The 20533-nt window shown below is 40.8% G+C and overlaps 1 protein-coding gene across 10 annotated transcripts in view; it reads right to left on the bottom strand.

Annotated features, from left to right (window-relative positions):
* The window catches only part of LOC132887067 (receptor-type tyrosine-protein phosphatase mu-like), a 521363-nt gene that overhangs the window by 34232 nt on the left and 466598 nt on the right, over positions 1–20533 (bottom strand). For all 10 annotated transcript variants that reach the window (XM_060922408.1, XM_060922409.1, XM_060922413.1 and 7 more), the window contains 3 exons: positions 11908–11995; positions 9615–9691; positions 1845–1881 (listed from right to left, as the gene is read on the bottom strand). In XM_060922408.1, the coding sequence (XP_060778391.1) occupies positions 1845–1881; positions 9615–9691; positions 11908–11995 (202 nt within the window). The remainder of the gene's footprint in view (positions 1–1844; positions 1882–9614; positions 9692–11907; positions 11996–20533) is intronic.

The following is a 20533-nucleotide window of genomic DNA, read 5'->3' as shown; positions in this document are numbered from 1 at the left end:
CTGTACTCTTTCGTCTTTGGGGACTTGTGAATAAAGATTGTGAACTTATGGGGTTCCTGTCTTTCTTCGCGATTCACCCCAGAGCGGCTCTGGGTGACACGGGGGGACCGATCTGCGAGATGGTAATCGCTCCGGGGTTGGGGCAAGAGGAAGAGACGGATAAATCTCTGACCTATCAAATAGCAAACTTCTGGGTAGAAGAAGCACAACTTTATTCATCACAGACTTGTGAAATTCCTCTCTGCATTTAACCCATCTGAAGCAGTGAACACACACATGAGCAGTGAGCACACGCACATACCCAGAGCAGTGGGCAGCCATGCTAACAGCACCCGGGGAGCAGTCGGGAGTTAGGTGCCTCGCTCAAGGGCACCTCAACCCAAGGCCGTCCCATATTAACCTAACCGCATGTCTTTGGACTGTGGGGGAAACCGGAGCACCCGGAGGAAACCCACGTGGACACGGGGAGAACATGCAAACTCCACACAGAAAGGCCCTCGCCGGCTGCTGGGCTCAGAACCCGGAACCTTCTTGCTGTGAGTCGACCGTGCTAACCACTTACACCACCGTGCCACCCAGTAACTACCCCATCACATCACATCACACCATCATTGATTTTCTCCGATAACAATACATCCTGTTGTGTTTTATTCTTTTCTTGTGACACTATTTATGTATTCTATACTTAACAACCTACTCAGCAAAGCCTTTACTCATTATTACAGCTATGATATAGTCTGATAATCTTTGATGTTCCAAAGCGATTGTGAGTTGAAGAAACTGGGAGAAATAATGGACACAATTAAGCTTCTTTTGAGTGAATGTATAGTTGGGAAAAAGGGAGGATGTGCTGTCAAGCTTCAAAAAGCCTGACGAAAATGTGTCTTTGATCTCAAAAACTTCTGAGCTTTTTAACTTTTTTCCCACCATAAAAAGCCTTTCTTTTGAAATCTGCCCACATTGAATACAAAGAATGTCATTAGTGGCTGGATATTTACCTAGTTCACAGCACATTTTTTAGTATACTGGGTTTTTCACATCTTTGCATTTCCAAACAATTCTCTAACTTCAAGGAAAGGTCAAAAATGCCCAGACATACATTCATAATCTATATTACAATTATGTTACTAAAAACCTTTAAGACCTCTTCTGATAAATGCTGTTTTGTCATATACAAATGCTGATACAGATGCAACTCCATACGCCACACTTTGCTGGCTGGGGATCAGCTTGGAAATGAAGTCAGAAGAAAGCGCAGAAGGGTGAGGAAAAGCACAGAGAGAACTTAAGAGGCCATTTAGACATGGAGATGTCTCTGTGGACAGGACAGGCTACACTCCAATAAACAGGTAATTATACAACTCCCAGTTCCACTATACCAGCTCGTGAGTCTATTAGGAGAAGTGATTGCATTCGGTGCCGTTTCCCGTCACTGTAGCACCTCCACCAGCCGCCAGCACGCGGGAAAAACACGGCCTCCGAGAAGCTCACAACAATTAACTATCAATCAAGCACTGCCTCTAGGGGCTGCTGGGAGAGCGGGCACTGACCACCAGATTAACTGAGCAACAGAGTGCGCAAGTACGTACTGACTAATCCATTTATTTATTACCCACATCCTTTAACAGCCATCCCACTCCACTGCCTCTGCCAACACTAAGGCTGATTAATTGTTCCAAGACGCTGCTTCAGCACAAGATGGCTCAATGAGTCTGAGTGTGTATGTGAGTGTGCATAAATATATAGCAAAGTCTGAGATGGAACCATCGAAGAATTACACTATACATCTGAGGGTTGTTTAGACAGGATAGGATAAGATAAGATAAAGGAATTTATATTCTTACCTTGGGTAGCTATGTAGTGATTTGGTCGATGGTATCCCTGTAATTAAAAAAAAGTGAGAAATTAAAGTTATAGAATTAAAGTATGGTACAGCTTCATAATTTTACAATCAATTTGCTTCAAGCTTCCAGAACTTTACAAGAATTTTTCCTTGTACTTGGAAAGTTTTCTTGTTCTCACAGATTAGGAAATAAAAGATAAATAATAACAAATAAAATAATAAAGAAATAATAAAGACAATCTTTCCAGTTGTTTCTAATTCTCTGCAATGCACTGAGGAGGAAACAAGCAAAACAAAATCGTAATTTAAATTACTACTGGAAAATGCAAACTGCAGTTGAGTTGTTCTTCAATAATAAAATCTTGCATTTCTTAAAAAAAAATAAAACTGGTCTTTAAAACAATCATAGTCTTTAAGTAATGACACATTCTGTTATGAATGAATGAACGAACACACACACACACACTGCTGTTTACTATTGCTATAATGGGTTTGATATAGATTGTGGAAATATATTATGGAATAGGCTCAATCTCTGTGGGATTAAGCTAATCCCCTCATTTCATTTGTCGAGCATGGTGTGTCTCAGAAAGGGCTCAGTGTGCAGAAACTAAATGTTAAGGGGGAAAAGCTGTTATTTCCACTACTTCACAGCCTCCATTGTTATCATTGTCTTGTTCTTATATTCTTATCTGCACCATATTTAATGCAGTTTGTCTGTAATTAATGTTCAGAGCTGGAATAAAGGGACTGACAGAGTACAGGAGACAGCTCCTTGTTCAGCATTAGTGTTCCCTGCTTTTTTTAATGACTTCCAGGCTTGTAGTACTCGAGTCCGACTCGTGCCCTAATTTTAAGGACTCGTGACTTGACTTGGACTTGAGCACTGATGACTCAGACTTGGACTCGGACTCGTGCATTAACTGCATTTGGACTCATAAATTGGAGACGAGGACTCGGATTTTTTCTTTATTTTTTGCAACATGCCATAATAATCTGGTATAAGATATTTATATCTACATTAATTTTTATACTAATTTTGTGCAAGAGAAGGCACATTCACCTGTTCATACGTCATGTTCAGGACTAAACTAACGTTAATGGCGCTAAAATGCCTGGAGAGAAGCTCCTAGGATTGTCCGCTTTGCTTATACAGACTTTTCGTGCAGTGGGAAAAAATTGCACTGCTATGTGTTCCATATGTAGAAGAACTATCGAGGAGACGACAGGGACAACCTCGAACTTCAATCGTCATTTGGCAAGACTCCACCCAGAGAAGGAAGTGACACGCTATGTTCATTGCTCTGTTGATAGCTGGGCTTGCTAAGCAATGAACTAACTAGTGTTAACTCTCCCTCATGTTATTTGCCCTGTTGATAATGGGCAGGGCTTGCTGAGCGATGAACAAGCTTTTTATCTGTAGCCTATTAACTAAAATGGGGCAGTCAGGCAGTCACGTTAGTCCAACACAGCAGCAGAGACGGTTTCACAAAAAGGCAGCAACAGCCACCGTCAAATGGTGCGGTTGGAGTCATGTTCTCGGACTCGACTCAGGCCAAGTTTACATTAGACCGTATCTGTCTCGTTTTCTTCGCGGATGCACTGTCCGTTTACATTAAACCGCCTGGAAACGCCGGGAAACGGGAATCCGCCAGGGTCCACGTATTCAATCCAGATCGTGTCAGCTCCGGTGCTGTGTAAACATTGAGATACGCGGATACGCTGTGCTGAGCTCTAGCTGGCGTCGTCATTGGACAACGTCACTGTGACATCCACCTTCCTGATTCGCTGGCGTTGGTCATGTGACGCGACTGCTGAAAAACGGCGCGGACTTCCGCCTTGTATCACCTTTCATTAAAGAGTATAAAAGTATGAAAATACTGCAAATACTGATGCAAATACTGCCCACTGTGTAGTTATGATTGTCTTTAGGCTTGCCATCCTTCCACTTGCAAGTGGTAAGTGATATGCGCTGGGATCACACACACAGCGGCTCAGTCCCGAATCACTGCTTGTGCACTTCACTCGCGTGCTCTGTGAGCTGCGCAAGGCCGGAGTGCGCACCCTCCAGAGGGCACTCGCTGTTCAGGGCGGAGTGATTTGGAGTGCAGGATGCCTGCGGAGCCGAGCGTATCCGTGTATTGGTGTTGCTGTGTGCACGCAAATCGTGTATTGGTGTTGCTGTGTGCACACTAATCGTTTTAAAAACGCTAATCTGATGATCCGCTGATACGGTCTAATGTAAACATGGGCTCAGGTCAATAGTGGACTCGACTCTGACTCAACTTGAAAGTTTCTTTAATGACTTGGACTTGAACACTGGGGACTCGAGACTGGACTCGGACTCAAGGTTTAGTGACTCGACTACAACACTGATGACTTCTTTATCATTGTGTATGCTGCCATGAAACATATTTATAGTGACCTAGCATTTTGGTCTAGTATGATTGAATGAATTGAATGAATTTATTAAATTTATAGAGCGCATAATTTATAAAAATATTCTTATGCGCTTTACAAGATATAAAAGTATTTTTAAAAAAAACAAACAAACAAACCTAAAATCCGATTTACATTGGACAAATATTGAGTGATGGGGCCATATCAAGCAACTTAAATTGGTTGTGTTTCTACTATTTAATAAACAAAGAGGAACTACAACACCAGGAAAAAAAACTACAGTTTACCTTCATGTAAGTTTTTTGAGTTTTTACAGTAGAGCAGTCAACGTTGCTTAATGCTAGAGTAGGTAATTTTGGAGAAACCAGCAAGAGTATGCTAGATTTTGAAAGTATCCAGCCAAAAAATCCTACCCCCTTCCTGCAGCCGTCCCTCCAAAACACATGGCCTGATTACTGCTGAAAACCCCCAACATTATCATAATAAATGTACACAGTAAATATGGCTATTGTTAGTACACTGCAACCTCACTATAATGAAATCTTTTACTACGAACGTTCACGTATCCAAGAACCAAGAAAAAAAAATGTGTCTCTCAATTTCTCTTTTGTTGTGATTTCCTTACTAGGAATTTCCCAGCAACCCTCCTAGTCACATGATATATCATTGGAAAGCCCAAAATGTACTCTTTACAAGACACCAGGATTCAAGTGAATAGCTTGAAAGAGTAAGAGGGTGTGCACTTAAAACAAATGTCAACTACAGAGGACACAAGTCTATGGGTTGGTTCTCAGGAGGATATAACAGACTAAGTTTGTGTCCCCCACCTTTAGTGACAACGAGTCGGAGTCTTCAAAAAAAAAAAATCACTCATGTCCATGCACGTTGGTGCTCAGTGTGTGCAGTGTTATGAAGACTAATTACAGTACTATGCACCTGTTCCAGGTTAGAGCACAATCACAGCACGTGCTTATTATGACTCTCTAAACACACAGACTTGGCGAAGTATACGTGCTGTACCTAGTGTCTCACATTACCAAGCCTTGTATCTATGTATTGTCTTCCTGGTTTTGACTTTGTTTTGTGTATTTGGACTCTGCCTTTCATCTTTGCCTCTGCCATTCTGTTTGTGCCTCGCTTGACCATTGCCCGTTTCACGATCCTCCTTTTGTCTTACATGTTTTAACTGTTTGCCTGCCTGTTTGTATATAAACACTCTTCCTGCAATTACATCCGTCATTCTCCATGCTTACATGACACTGAGTCAGGCACTCTTCTTCCCACCAGAGACAAACAATAAGTAATCAAGTCCATAGTCTAGTTAACAATTAATGCGATAAAACAAAGGCTTAATGAGCCTCACTTAGGTGTCGATCACTAACAATTATCGAGAATGGTGATCAAAGAATTGATAAAAGGATGAAATAACTGCTGATACTGCTAAACTTAACACCAAGTGAAAGCACACCTGTGGTGTTTTTATACCCCCTGCCCAGCCCAATGACATCACTGGTGATTTGGAACACATGAATAAACTGAATGATGAAGATTTAGAAATCATAGTGAGTCAGTGGGTGGACATTGACAACGATACGCCAGTAACCTCCATCATTTCTATAACAGACGAAGAAATCATCGCCTCCATTCATGATCCTCTAACTCAGTCAATAGACTGCGATAGTGACTCAAAAGGAGAAAATCATGATAAGGAAAATGTGCCTAAAATTTTGCATATAACATGAGTGTTTGGTGTGACACATGGGTCTATTTCAGTATTACGAAGTTTTCGGTATAATGAACTACCTGGACGTCCCTCAAGGAGGTCGTTATAGCAGGGTTGCAGCATACTCACATTTGGACCAAATTAAATGACTGGACGGGCTTTTTTACAGTCCTGGAATTACCATAGATGACATATTTTTTTTCTTTTTATTATCAGAACATTTGGCTTATTCATTGTTTTCGAGATGTAAAAAGGATTTCAAGAAATACAACAAAAATGCCTCTAAAAATTCTCTACCATGGTATTAAATGAACAGCAAATATAATCAAATAAAAGAAAATAATAAAAAGAATCTGAAACATTTTGAAAACTGTCAAAAAGTTACTTTCAATTTGAATGGCTTTTCCTTCAGATGTTCAGGCTCAGACACTCAGCCCACTGACCATATCATTTCCACTAAGCTGGCCACAAGTATCAGAATCTTGTAGAATGAAATGACTCGACAGGCTTTTTATGTCCCTACGACTGCCAGAGATTAGTGTTTTGTTTTTTTTCCTTTTATTGTTAGAGCATTGCTAGTTCAGTCTGTTAAGGGTTCAAGCCCACGCTGCCAATGTTGGGGCCTTGAGCAAGGCCATTAACTGTCTCAGCTCCACTGGTGTTATGTCATGGCAGACCCTGTGCTCTGACCGCAGTTTCCTAACAAGCTTTACCATATTGTATACATGACAGATAAAGAAGAACAAGAAGATGCTTTCAAAGGTTGTGACTGGCTACAATTTTGCAATGGTGCAACTTCGGGGTAGTCATGCTCAAAGGTTAAGGCTTTGGGTTACTGATCAGAAGGTTGGAGGTTCAAGCCCCAGTACTACCAAGCTGCCACTGTTGGGCCCTTGAGCAAGGCCCTTAACCCTCTGTGATCCAGGGGTGCTGTATCATGGCTAATCCTGCACTCTGACCCCAGCTTCCTAACAATGTGTAATTTATAGATGACAAATAATGGCTTCTTCTTAAGACTCCTCTATACAGTATTAACAAGCCCTAAAATAATCAATTTGAATTACTACATGTTGTTCAACTAGACTGTTTCGTTGCTGCTATACATCTTGAATTTGAAATCAAGAGAAAAGTCTTGTCCTCACTCTAGGTAAGTTGAGGAGACGCTCAGGTGACAGGTAACATAGATGTTTCACACATTCACCATCAATACCACACAGTTTAACACCTATTAACTTGGCTCTGTATCCTATCTACATTGAGTCATTATTGCTTTGTTTCTTGCACTAAACAAAACTGCACATTGTCAGTGTGGCTGAAATGGCACAATAAATGCAGTAAAGCATGAAAAAAAAACACTTTTAAGAACTGGAATAGAGCAGGCATGCAAGATTAAACCTCCTTCACATATCGCTCCTTTGAGCATGCACAATATAATAATGGTGTCTGACAACGAGACATGCTTTCACTAATCGTTCTTTGAAATGCTAAGTGTCTTGACCGTATTGCGGCGTGTGCTAAAAGCTGGCCAGGTAAATAATTCAGCGTGTGAAGAGCTTGTTCCATCTGCTTCGAGCATCCACGGATCTGTTTGAAGGCAAGCGTAAAGTGTCCTAATGACAAGTGAATAGGCATGTTAAAGAGGGGAAATAGAGATGGAAAAGAGAGTGGGAGAAGAGGAGGCGTCAGGATGTGTAGGGGCTGGTAGGGCATGTTGATCCGAAGTGGGTGGCTGACAGAAGGTGAAAATAACATTTACTTTGTGGACAGCTCCAGCTGGAAGTGTAAACATGAGAAAGAAATTTTTCAGGGGGTTGGGTCCAATAGGGAGATAACTCAATACACTAACAGACAAGCACGGACAGGTGGCAATGATAATTTTTTTAATCCTTTGAGACACCGACCCCCCCCCCCCCCCCCCAAAAAAAAGCCAGTGATCAACAACATTTCACTAAACATTTAAAGTCAAAGTCACTCCAGATCACTGTGCTCCTCCAATGAGATTGGATGCTGAGAGCAGCCAGGAGAAACCGTGAGACTACAGCATACCTCCATTATTCAAACCAACTTCCTTTGAAGTGTAACCGCTTTGCTCTGTCAGTGAAATTAGTTTCAAACAAAGCCCACTGGAAAGCGTCAGGACAATGGACTATGCTACTCCACATGTGACCGACTTCATTAGACAGTGCTGGTTTGATGGGAGCAAAGATACAACAGAGGTTCTTTATACTGAAGCAGAGAAAAAAAGATATACTGGGATGTTTAGTCATGTTTAGCAATCACTTTGTCTCCAAGTGCTAAAACCATGACCGTACCTAAAATAGAAGACAACTGCCTTGATGCTCTGTTTCCTAGGCTGGCTCATGTCAGTTGTCGTATAAGACAGCACTTTGACAGAATGTACCATTATGCAAAAAGTTTGGGGCTTTTGCAGCGGCATACATCCATATGTTACTGACATACACTAACCCTAAAAGCCTGTGAAATGTGAAATGCTGAAACAGAATAAAATATCGTTGGAGAAAATAGGACAAATATTCTGTGATTAAACAAACAATGCTAAACGTAAAGTCTTAAGTCAAAAACAATTACAGATCATTTTGTCCACAAACTGCTCCCACTCTCCCCGGTGTTTTCCACTTTTACATACTTCTACGCAAACATTCAAAGCAGATTGTCATTATATATATGTGTGTGTGTATATATACAGAGTCTACCTGTAATGTGCAATTTTTCCAAGCCTCTCAATAAGGCAATTTTTCTATACTTTTTCACGGTAGATAATGCAAATAGCCCTCTGTATTTAATCCTTCGTTTGTCTAATTTTTATTTCAGTTTTATTTGTTATCTGTTTGACATTTTCTTGCTACTGTAACATGTGAATTTCCCCGATGTGGGATGAATAAAGTGAATCTAATCTAATCTAATCTAATCTAATCTAATCTAATCTAATCTAAAGCTTTCTGTCTTTGCATAAAACCTTAGCTGGCTGCATTTTTTAAAACATGTTTTTATGTTTTTCACCCTATGTCAAGAATGCAGAAGTCATTTTTGCAAAACGATCACACTTTTGCAAATTTGCATGATTCAAATTGCATGAAAAGTTGTGAAGGTTAAAGGTCATGGGCAAGATTAGTGTCAGTATTACGAGCTACTTTTCATTCATATGAAATCAAACAATCAACCACAAATAATCCACACCACCCTCATTTATTCAAATGAGTATGAATTTCTCTTGAGCTCAGGTTGCATTTTGGACTAATCTCAGCCTTAAGAACTACATCACTAATGTATGCAAAAAGCTTATCTTCATCCCCTTCATATCCATCAGATCCACAACACTCCCTCCACAGCAGTGAGAAACTTGTACTTGCTTTCTACCAACTAGCCTAATTTACTATTCTCTTAACTGGTCAAGCTAAGATCTCAAGTAATAATAGGCTTTATGTCTGGGCTAGAAAATCTATACTAAATCTGTCAACACTGAGTGGATCAATGATGTTTTTCTTTGAGTAGTGGGAGGCATATGGAAGGGGTGAGAATGTAATCCTTAACCACTTCTATTAGACTGTAGGGAATCACATCTATACAAACACAACGACCATACACAGTGACCTCTGTGTGTAAGCCTTGGCAAGGGTCCATACTTACATCAATATAATTTGCATTAATGTAATCTGAACTTTGCTCCCCTTCTATAGCCTGCAGTCGGACACGGGAGTGGTCATCTGGGAAAAAAAGAAGAGAAGGAAAGATTGTAAGAAATTAATACTTACATCATGACTTATTAATGTTGGATATAAACTTGGAAAAGTGAAAGGTTTCAAGCAGTAGTTTAGTGTGCATTTATAAATCTAGGAGATACGATTGTAAATGTTATATTATCCCTTCAGAGTTAGAGATGAATGGTTGTTTCAGAAGTATGCAGCCCTAATGAAATCTCACAAAATTTACAATGGCATTACCACTTTACATCAGCAGATAATAACACATAACAATATGAAATGAGCATCTGTCGCTCTGTTAGCTGCTAATATAACTAACTGAATCCAGTACATGTTCTGCAGCTTTTCCTTCTTATTTGTACAGGAGATACTAAGTTGTTGTGAAGGATTTCCACTTTGCAACTCTGCCAGTCCTTTGGGAGTGTTCTCTCTACCAGGTCTAACATGGCCTAGGGCTCATGTTCGCCCGGGATTGGCTGGTGTCTCATTAGCCAGAAACAGGAACTGTGGAGCCAAACTGAGCGAGCTGTTTCCTCTCAGAGGGAGAAACAGTTTATAATGAGTGCAGCAGAAGTGGGAAAGGTGACTGATAAAGAACTCCGGTGAAGAGACAAAAGGATAGACTGTTGCACCAAAGGTCTCATCTTGAACAACATCCTGATAATTCTTCCACTTTATATGGATCTGTATGTGTATGAACAGGCGTCGCTCTGGATAACAGCGTCTGCTAAATGCCATGTAATGTAATGTAATGTAATGTATGCACATATCATTTTGAGTGAGAATATCCACGATTTATTTTATCCACATTCACTGGATATGAGCAGTCATGCGCTCTGTTTGGCTACTCTACTACTAGGCTATCAGCTCATATACCGTGAGTAGAGAAAAACAAAATGGAGCACATTGCTGAACCAACTGAGGACGAAATAAAAACTCTACTCGAACCCCCCCCCCAAAAAAAGTACGAAAAAAGCAACAAAATATCTCATCTCATCTCTCATTATCTCTAGCCGCTTTATCCTTCTACAGGGTCGCAGGCAAGCTGGAGCCTATCCCAGCTGACTACGGGCGAAAGGCAGGGTACACCCTGGACAAGTCGCCAGGTCATCACAGGGCTGACACATAGACACAGACAACCATTCACACTCACATTCACACCTACGGTCAATTTAGAGTCACCAGTTAACCTAACCTGCATGTCTTTGGACTGTGGGGGAAACCGGAGCACCCGGAGGAAACCCACGCGGACACGGGGAGAACATGCAAACTCCACACAGAAAGGCCCTCGCCGGCCCCGGGGCTCGAACCCAGGACCTTCTTGCTGTGAGGCGACAGCGCTAACCACTACACCACCGTGCCGCCGCAACAAAATATGGAATGAAAATATTTGATGGTAAGAACATATCTTTTTTTATTTTTTAAGAATTATTATTATAGTATTTTTCACAAATTGCTACAGTCACTTTGCCGGTTTTGTTGACATTCTATGCGGAAATGATTTTGTCGGACATTTTGTATAAAGTTTTTATTTATCGGGTTTGCAAAAAATATAACTAAAAATGCTCTGTTTCTGGGGCGGCACGGTGGTGTAGTGGTTAGCGCTGTCGCCTCACAGCAAGAAGGTCCGGGTTCGAGCCCCGTGGCCGGCGAGGGCCTTTCTGTGTGGAGTTTGCATGTTCTCCCCGTGTCCGCGTGGGTTTCCTCCGGGTGCTCCGGTTTCCCCCACAGTCCAAAGACATGCAGGTTAGGTTAACTGGAGACTCTAAATTGACCGTAGGTGTGAATGTGAGTGTGAATGGTTGTCTGTGTCTCTGTGTCAGCCCTGTGATGACCTGGTGACTTGTCCAGGGTGTACCCCGCTTTTCGCCCGTAGTCAGCTGGGATAGGCTCCAGCTTGCCTGCGACCCTGTAGGACAGGATAAAGTGGCTAGAGATAATGAGATGAGATGAGATGCTCTGTTTCTCAAAATCATGTGCATAGAATAAAACGGTTATTCCACTCAATCTAGTCATACATGGCTTATAGTCGACTCGGCGCTAAATGTCTCGTCGGCTATCAGCTCATGTACGACTCGATTTCATGGAAGAACTGTTAAAAGGATGGAAATGTAATCAAAAAAACAATTACACATAACAGGAGGCCCAGTGAGGTACGCTCTGTATCACAGAAACATGCTGATAGTGAGAACAAATTAATTAAGCTCATCATTACATACATGCAATGATGTTTCCGTAACGGTTCTTCATCCTGTTCTCATCTTTCTTTGCAGAGTCCCAGGGTGCAGCCTGCCCTTCGAAGAAACTCTGGAGAGAGAAATCAAAACAGCCAGAAACAAACGTTAAGAGGCATGAGCAGAGAAGGCACAAAAAGGTCAAAGGTTACCATCTTAAATGATGGCTGAGTTGGACTTCAGACGGAACCAATGGAAAAGAAGACAGTTACACTAACTAGCTTCACATCATTATTTGACATCAATGGACAGGAACAAGGAACCCTGGGAGTAGTGTCACGACTAAGGGCTATTATAGGTGCTTCGGCTCAGAATTTGCGGCTGAGACAAAACGACCTCGCTGCCTCTCTCTCTGACACCGCTAAAGAGCTCGAATGGTAGAAATTAAAAACTAAAAAATGCAGTCGGTGATGGAATTAAAGCTGACACTCTTCTGAACAGTAACTGATTATGAAATATTAATGCAGTGTGGGAATCTGCCCATTCAAAACTACTCAGCCACACAATTAAAGCTAATTATGAAGACAAACTTCAAAAGCAGATCTAGTTTCTTAACGGGGGTGGGTGGGTGGGTGTTGGAGTGCTCATGCTCGCAGACTTGTCTGCTCATAGTAGCTTCTTAAAGCTGCCAGCTGCCTGCTTTCCTCTCCATAAAGTGCGGCTCTGAGGTATAAATAGAGCATAATGATGCATTATTATCCACAAAAGGCCGCACAGACAATTGATATGATTGCTGGTGATTGCAAGTGACTACTGCTCTTTCTGTTAGGGAAGCCGAACATCCTTTGGCTGTGAATGTGGTGATGACACTGGATTTGTCTGAAGAACAAAGTGCCTTGATCAGCCTCAGCATGGTTAATGACACCGGCAGAGTGATGACTCCCGCTTCCTGCTAAAATTCCCCACAGAGAAAGCAGAAGGCAGGAGGGAGCACCTGGGGATGGGAGGCATGCTGCAGTCCTGTCTCCTACTGAATGGGTGCAGTCAAAATCTTTTTTTTTTTTAAATGTGAACATGGTTTAAATGATTTGTTTTGGGCTTGACTTGAGTTAAAGTAAACATTCACTCGGAAACTCTGTGTACAGTTTCTAAATGGCAAATGTAGCTAGTAAGTGGTTTTTGGTCCAAGGCTTTTCTTGAGATGTAATTAGATCATAGATTGTTTAACAATATGAAGTAAAGAAAATTCTTCACTGTTTGCATGATTCAGAAATGAGCTCTTAATATGCAAACAGGCTCAGATACCAATGCACCCATCCTCCTGGATTAAAAGAATGGTGTTTATCACATGACCTTTCTGCTGAGCAGGCAGGGTCTTGAGATAGGGCAGTAGCAATCTGACCATTTCAGAAGGGACACTTTGAAGGGCAGGCATATTTAATGCAGATTGCTTTCCCTTCCAATGCATCCACTGAAGGTGGGTTAATACATATTGACAACAATGCGAAGACCTGGCTTCTCTCTCTCTCTCTCTCTCTCTCTCTCTCTCTCTCACTCTGTCTCTCTCTCTCTGCCCAGACTCAGTTTAAATTTTCAAAAGCGATGCTGGTTTGTTATTCATCGCAGCTTTGTGTCTTTGGAGACAGCTGTCCTTTCATGTCGGGTGAGTGACAGCGAGCCGTGGCGTCTCTGAGCCTTTGGAGGGAGGGGGGGAATGATGAACACCTTTAGATGCTTGGTGTGTTTGGCAGGCAGTAATGAGATGCAGAGTCCAACAGTGGGACCGCAGTAGGGGAGAATAATGAGAGTGCAGACGAACTAGTTTCAGACACGTGTCGAACTTCTGACTGTGCCATGTCAGCTGGAAAAAAAAAAAAGCCAGCAGAGATATTCATATATTCAAAACTGTATAAGCAGATGCCTTAAAGACTGTTTATAAAGTACAAATTCTGTCAAACAAATAACGAAATAGGGTTTTCATATGACTGCACAATGCTTTATATGCCACACATAAAAATATAAATAATCCTACATTTGAATAGAAAACATTCAGAGCAAAATGGAGGGATAAACTCAGTATTGCTTGGCTGATTTTTTTTTTTAAATAATGATTTCCAGACTCTGCTGCATGGAAAAAATGATTGTAAGTATAAGTCTATGGAGCAGAATCATTAAGATCCAGTGCAGCCTTGCAGCAGATGGAAACAGAATAAAAACTAAAATGGCTGAGAGGGAGCTCCAGGCTGCATCTGTCCCTCTAGGCCTCTGAATACTATTGGTTAGGCCTTAGAACCTCAATCAATAAGCTAACACCTAATTGGTGGGCTAAAAATAATGAATCCAAACGTATATGGTGGTGTGCATGTTCAAAAAGTCAGACCCAGGTGATTTTTCACACTGGATTACTCCAGGAAAAATCAGATGGCTGTATCAAGGGACCACATCAAACTCCGAGCACAAACAATAATTACAGATTCATCACTGCCATGCCTTGAAGCAACTTTTCAATTGATAATAATACTCAGTTTCTTGCTCACATCTGACGAGCACCCTTGTTGTCTCTCACAACTTGGTGTGTTTTGTCTCACTGCCTAGGAGGATTAAGGGGGAGGGTGGTTATTAGAAATCAGTCACCTGTTACAGACAAAGCATTGTAATCGGCGCATGTACCTTCAGCAAAACACAAAGGCTTTGGAGTTTTTGAAAGGCATCAAGTCAATGCAAACAAAGAAATGAAATGTCAATTAAAATGCATCACGACGGCTGATGAAAGAAAATATCCCTAACAGGTGAGTGTGATTTCTTACGTAGGACATGTTCCTGGATCAGTATCACTTTGTTGTTCCTGGAACATCACTTTTTTTTTAACAAAACCTTGCCACCACCATTAATGTGCACCTCTTGCTCCTCCCACTGAAAAGTAACTTAAACATTTTCTCCTGAATATGAATATATACACTACTGTTCAAAAGTTTGGGGTCACCCAGACAATTTTGTGTTTTCCATGAAAAGTCACACTTTTATTTACCACCATAAGTTGTAAAATGACTAGAAAATATAGTCAAGACATTTTTCTGGCCATTTTGAGCATTTAATCGAGCCCACAAATGTGATGCTCCAGAAACTCAATCTGCTCAAAGGAAGGTCAGTTTTATAGCTTCTCTAAAGAGCTCAACTGTTTTCAGCTGTGCTAACATGATTGTACAAGGGTTTTCTAATCATCCATTAGCCTTCTGAGGCAATGAGCAAACACATTGTACCATTAGAACACTGGAGTGAGAGTTGCTGGAAATGGGCCTCTATACACCTATGGAGATATTGCACCAAAAACCAGACATTTGCAGCTAGAATAGTCATTTACCACATTAGCAATGTATAGAGTGGATTTCTGATTAGTTTAAAGTGATCTTCATTGAAAAGAACAGTGCTTTTCTTTCAAAAATAAGGACATTTCAAAGTGACTCCAAACTTTTGAACGGTAGTGTATATATATATATATATATATATATATATATATATATATATATATACACAACTTCTAAACCATCAAGCTGTTATGCAACTCAACATTTCAGTTAATCAGGATACAAGTCTTTGATTCTTTTAAGATACTGAAGCCGCACCTTTTTCTTCATTTACAACCCCGATTCCAAAAAAGTTGGGACAAAGTACAAATTGTAAATAAAAACAGAATGCAATGATGTGGAAGTTTCAAAATTCCATATTTTATTCAGAATAGAACATAGATGACATATCAAATGTTTAAACTGAGAAAATGTATCATTTAAAGAGAAAAATTAGGTGATTTTAAATTTCATGACAACAACACATCTCAAAAAAGTTGGGACAAGGCCATGTTTACCACTGTGAGACATCCCCTTTTCTCTTTACAACAGTCTGTAAACGTCTGGGGACTGAGGAGACAAGTTGCTCAAGTTTAGGGATAGGAATGTTAACCCATTCTTGTCTAATGTAGGATTCTAGTTGCTCAACTGTCTTAGGTCTTTTTTGTCGTATCTTCCATTTTATGATGCGCCAAATGTTTTCTATGGGTGAAAGATCTGGACTGCAGGCTGGCCAGTTCAGTACCCGGACCCTTCTTCTATGCAGCCATGATGCTGTAATTGATGCAGTATGTGGTTTGGCATTGTCATGTTGGAAAATGCAAGGTCTTCCCTGAAAGAGATGTCATCTGGATGGGAGCATATGTTGCTCTAGAACCTGGATATACCTTTCAGCATTGATGGTATCTTTCCAGATGTGTAAGCTGCCCATGCCACACGCACTAATGCAACTCCATACCATCAGAGATGCAGGCTTCTGAACTGAGCGCTGATAACAACTTGGGTCGTCCTTCTCCTCTTTAGTCCGAATGACACGGTGTCCCTGATTTCCATAAAGAACTTCAAATTTTGATTCGTCTGACCACAGAACAGTTTTCCACTTTGCCACAGTCCATTTTAAATGAGCCTTGGCCCAGAGAAGACGTCTGCGCTTCTGGATCATGTTTAGATACGGCTTCTTCTTTGAACTATAGAGTTTTAGCTGGCAACGGCGGATGGCACGGTGAATTGTGTTCACAGATAATGTTCTCTGGAAATATTCCTGAGCCCATTTTGTGATTTCCAATACAGAAGCATGCCTGTATGTGATACAGTGCCGTCTAAGAGCCCCGAAGATCACGGGCACCCAGTATGTTTTTCCGGCCTTGACCCTTACACACAGAGATTCTTCCAGATTCTCTGAATCTTTTGATGATATTATGCACTGTAGACGATGATATGTTCAAACTCTTTGCAATTTTACACTGTTGAACTCCTTTCTGATATTGCTCCACTATTTGTTGGCGCAGAATTAGGGGGATTGGTGATCCTCTTCCCATCTTTACTTCTGAGAGCCGCTGCCACTCCGAGATGCTCTTTTTATACCCAGTCATGTTAATGACCTATTACCAATTGACCTAATGAGTTGCAATTTGGTCCTCCAGCTGTTCCTTTTTTGTACCTTTAACTTTTCCAGCCTCTTATTGCCCCTGTCCCAACTTTTTTGAGATGTGTTGCTGTCATGAAATTTCAAATGAGCCAATAATTGGCATGAAATTTCAAAATGTCTCACTTTCGACATTTGATATGTTGTCTATGTTCTATTGTGAATACAATATCAGTTTTTGAGATTTGTAAATTATTGCATTCCATTTTTATTTACAATTTGTACTTTGTCCCAACTTTTTTGGAATCGGGGTTGTAATTAAATAAGCATGCTAACCTTATGTTCACAGTAGCAAGTGACAAACTGTTCAAGTTGCTTGTACTTTGTCTTGTCTTGTGGGCAACTGTTTGATCACAAGAGACAAACTACAATTAAATGATTGATTTTTTTTATTGCAGGTAGGAATTACAGTTATAAGTAGGGAAACATCGGACCATGCACACCATAGGATTAACCATAGGAATAATTTCAGACAATCATTTGGATTTGTCACTTCCTAATTTGCAAAGACTTGAGAAAATCTGAAATCATTGCTCCAGGTTGCACACATACACAGAAAATGAACGGTCACCTGTCAGCTTGTCATGTGATAATGTGAATATAGAATTAGTGTTTGTAGCTATACGGCTTGCAGAGCTTGGTAATGCTGTGCTTAGCTGAGCTAATGTTAGCTAGCTACACATAAACACTACTAACGGTGTCAAGATTTTTATTCTTAGAGTATTAAGAGTTTTGGGGGTGAACGTATTGATATAAAATATGGCCAATGTTTAAATATTTACTAAAAAAACCCAAATGTTGCTTTGTTAACTTTATGAACTGTTAAGAATTTCCTCAAATGAAATGCTCGCCAAAGCAAACATTTAACAGTGCATTTGAGTGAATTTGAGTTGGACACACACATTGATCCTGAAACATGTCCTACTTGAAGAAAGCACGTTCATCATCGGTGCACATCCTGATTTTGTTGAATGACAGTTGCCTCTGAGTAAACAAGGTGGAGCTTAAGTTAAATTTCATTAGCTAAGCACAAAGTTGATCATATGACATCACTACAACAATTCATCTGATGCTAACTAAGATGCAAGCAAACCTGACTCCTGGTTTAAATTAATGCAATAGTGAGGCAAATGTTAGCTGGCTACACTAAATTGCCTCTAGGTGTGAAGTGTGTGTGAATATGTGTGTGTGCAACATCCATTACGATGGACTGGTGTCCCATCCAGGATGTATCCCATATCCAATGACCCTGACCAGGATGGAGCAACTACTGAGGATGAATGGATGAATGTTAGCCAGTTTAGTAGTAAATTTTGGCTCCTAGGTTTACCTTGGGCCTGGCTCTAGGGGGGCCGGGGTGGGCAGGGTGTGCCTGGCCGGCCCACCCACCCACAAGGCTGGCCCACCCACCCGAGGAGAAGAGAGAGGGGGGAAAAAGGTTTATATATTAGCCCCCCCAATCTTCCTGGCCCACCCTGTTAGCGAGAGCTGGATCCAGCCCTGGTTTAACTACACAATATATTAATTCATGTATTGCTAGACAGCATGCAATCAATTTGGTTAGCTACTATAACATTAGCTGACTGGATTAGCTAATGTTGCAAACTATAACCTTGTTTGAATCAAAATGAGCAATTATGAGCAGTATGTCAACCTGGAAAAAAGTAAATACATGCCAGTGGTGATATCATAGAATTACTTTTGTGGCTGGATGATCAAATTTAACTTAAACCCCTCGCCAATTGACACAGTCAGTGACACTCTGCAAAAGCGGGCATTCTGAACTCCATCACAACCTCCTGCATGCTGGTGTGGCATGGTTAGCATGTACAGCTGTAAGCATGTATGGCTGCAGTGGAGCCATAGCAAAGCATGACATGGTGTCCAGAAACAAACTGGCATGGTGAACATTGGCATGAATGACACAAAGGTCCACAAGCAAGGCTGTTATTCAAAACTTTAAGGATACAACTGTATAATGAAAAGGATGTTTGAGCACAGGCCACATGAGGCAAGACCTCGTAATTTGGTTGCTATAATGTATCTCTATGTTGATTTACATCAGGAGCATTAATATGTTTTGTATTGTGAGTTCCATGTAATTTGAGCTTGAAAAAAAAGATTCAAGATAATAAAGAAACCAATTAATGGCATTGAATTTACAGACATGTGATAACATTGTACAGTACATGTACATGGTGAACTGTCACACATCCTCTACAGCCACAATATAGGACCTAAATGACAAGCTACTTGACAGTTTTAAGCTGGCAGTTTCTGGCAAGTCATAGTGCAACTAGCAAGCAGCTGTAACAACTTATAATCACATCCAAAAATGTCTGCTTACCTCATTTAGCTTCCCAATGTTAATGTATGGAATAAAAAGAAGCATGGATCAGGGAAAAGATAAGTTAAGAGTTTAGTGGTAAGTTTCAGACCTCATCAGCTCTAAAGTTTATTTACCTAAGACAGGTGAATAAAGACAGCAAATGAAAGCACACTACAATGACTTTGTGGTTTTTTTTTCCAGCTTAATGGGCATTCAAAATGGAAGATAGAAAGAAAAGATTTATACCAAAAAGGAGAAAAGGGGAGGGGGATGCATCAATTATTTTATAGACTGTATTTTTAACCTGCATAGCATACAGTGGTGCTTGAAAGTTTGTGAAACCTTTAGAATTTTCTATATTTCTGCATAAATATGACCCAAAACATCATCAGATTTTCACACAAGTCCTAAAAGTAGATAAAGAGAACCCAGCTAAATAAACGAGACAAAAAATATTATTCTTAGTCATTTATTTATTGAGGAAAATAATCCAATATTACATATCTGTAAGTAGCAAAAGTATGTGAACCTTTGCTTTCAGTATCTGGTGTGACCCCCTTGTGCAGCAATAACTGCAACTAAACGTTTGCGGTAACTGTTGATCAGTCCTGCACACCGGCTTGGAAGAATTTTAGCCCATTCCTCCGTACAGAACAGCTTCAACTCTGGGATGTTGGTGGGTTTCCTCACATGAACTGCTCGCTTCAGGACCTTCCACAACATTTTGATTGGAATAAGGTCAGGACTTTGACTTGGCCATTCCAAAACATTAACTTTTATTCTTCTTTAACCATTCTTTGGTAGAACGACTTGTGTGCTTTGGGTCGTTGTCTTGCTGCATGACCCACCTTCTCTTGAGATTCAGTTCATGGACAGATGTCCTGACATTTTCCTTTAGAATTCACTGGTATCATTCAGAATTCATTGTTCCATCAATGATGGCAAGCCGTCCTGGCCCAGATGCAGCAAAACAGGCCCAAACCATGATACTACCACCACCATGTTTCACAGATGGGATAAGGTTCTTATGCTGGAATGCAGTGTTTTCTTTTCTCCAAACATAACACTTCTCATTTAAACCAAAAAGCTCTATTTTGGTCGCATCCGTCCACAAAATATTTTTCCAATAGCCTTCTGGCTTGTCCATGTGATCTTTAGCAAACTGCAGACGAGCAGCAATGTTCTTTTTGGAGAGCAGTGGCTTTCTCCTAGCAACCCTGCCATGCACACCATTGTTGTTCAGTGTTCTCCTGATGGTGGACTCATGAACATTAGCCAATGTGAGAGAGGCCTTCGGTTGCTCAGAAGTTACCCTGGGGTCCTTTGTGACCTCGCCGACTATTATACACCTTG

Source organism: Neoarius graeffei, chromosome 5 (assembly GCF_027579695.1).
Source record: "Neoarius graeffei isolate fNeoGra1 chromosome 5, fNeoGra1.pri, whole genome shotgun sequence".
Taxonomy (NCBI): Eukaryota; Metazoa; Chordata; class Actinopteri; order Siluriformes; family Ariidae; genus Neoarius; species Neoarius graeffei.
This window is presented reverse-complemented; position numbering and strand designations above follow the sequence as displayed.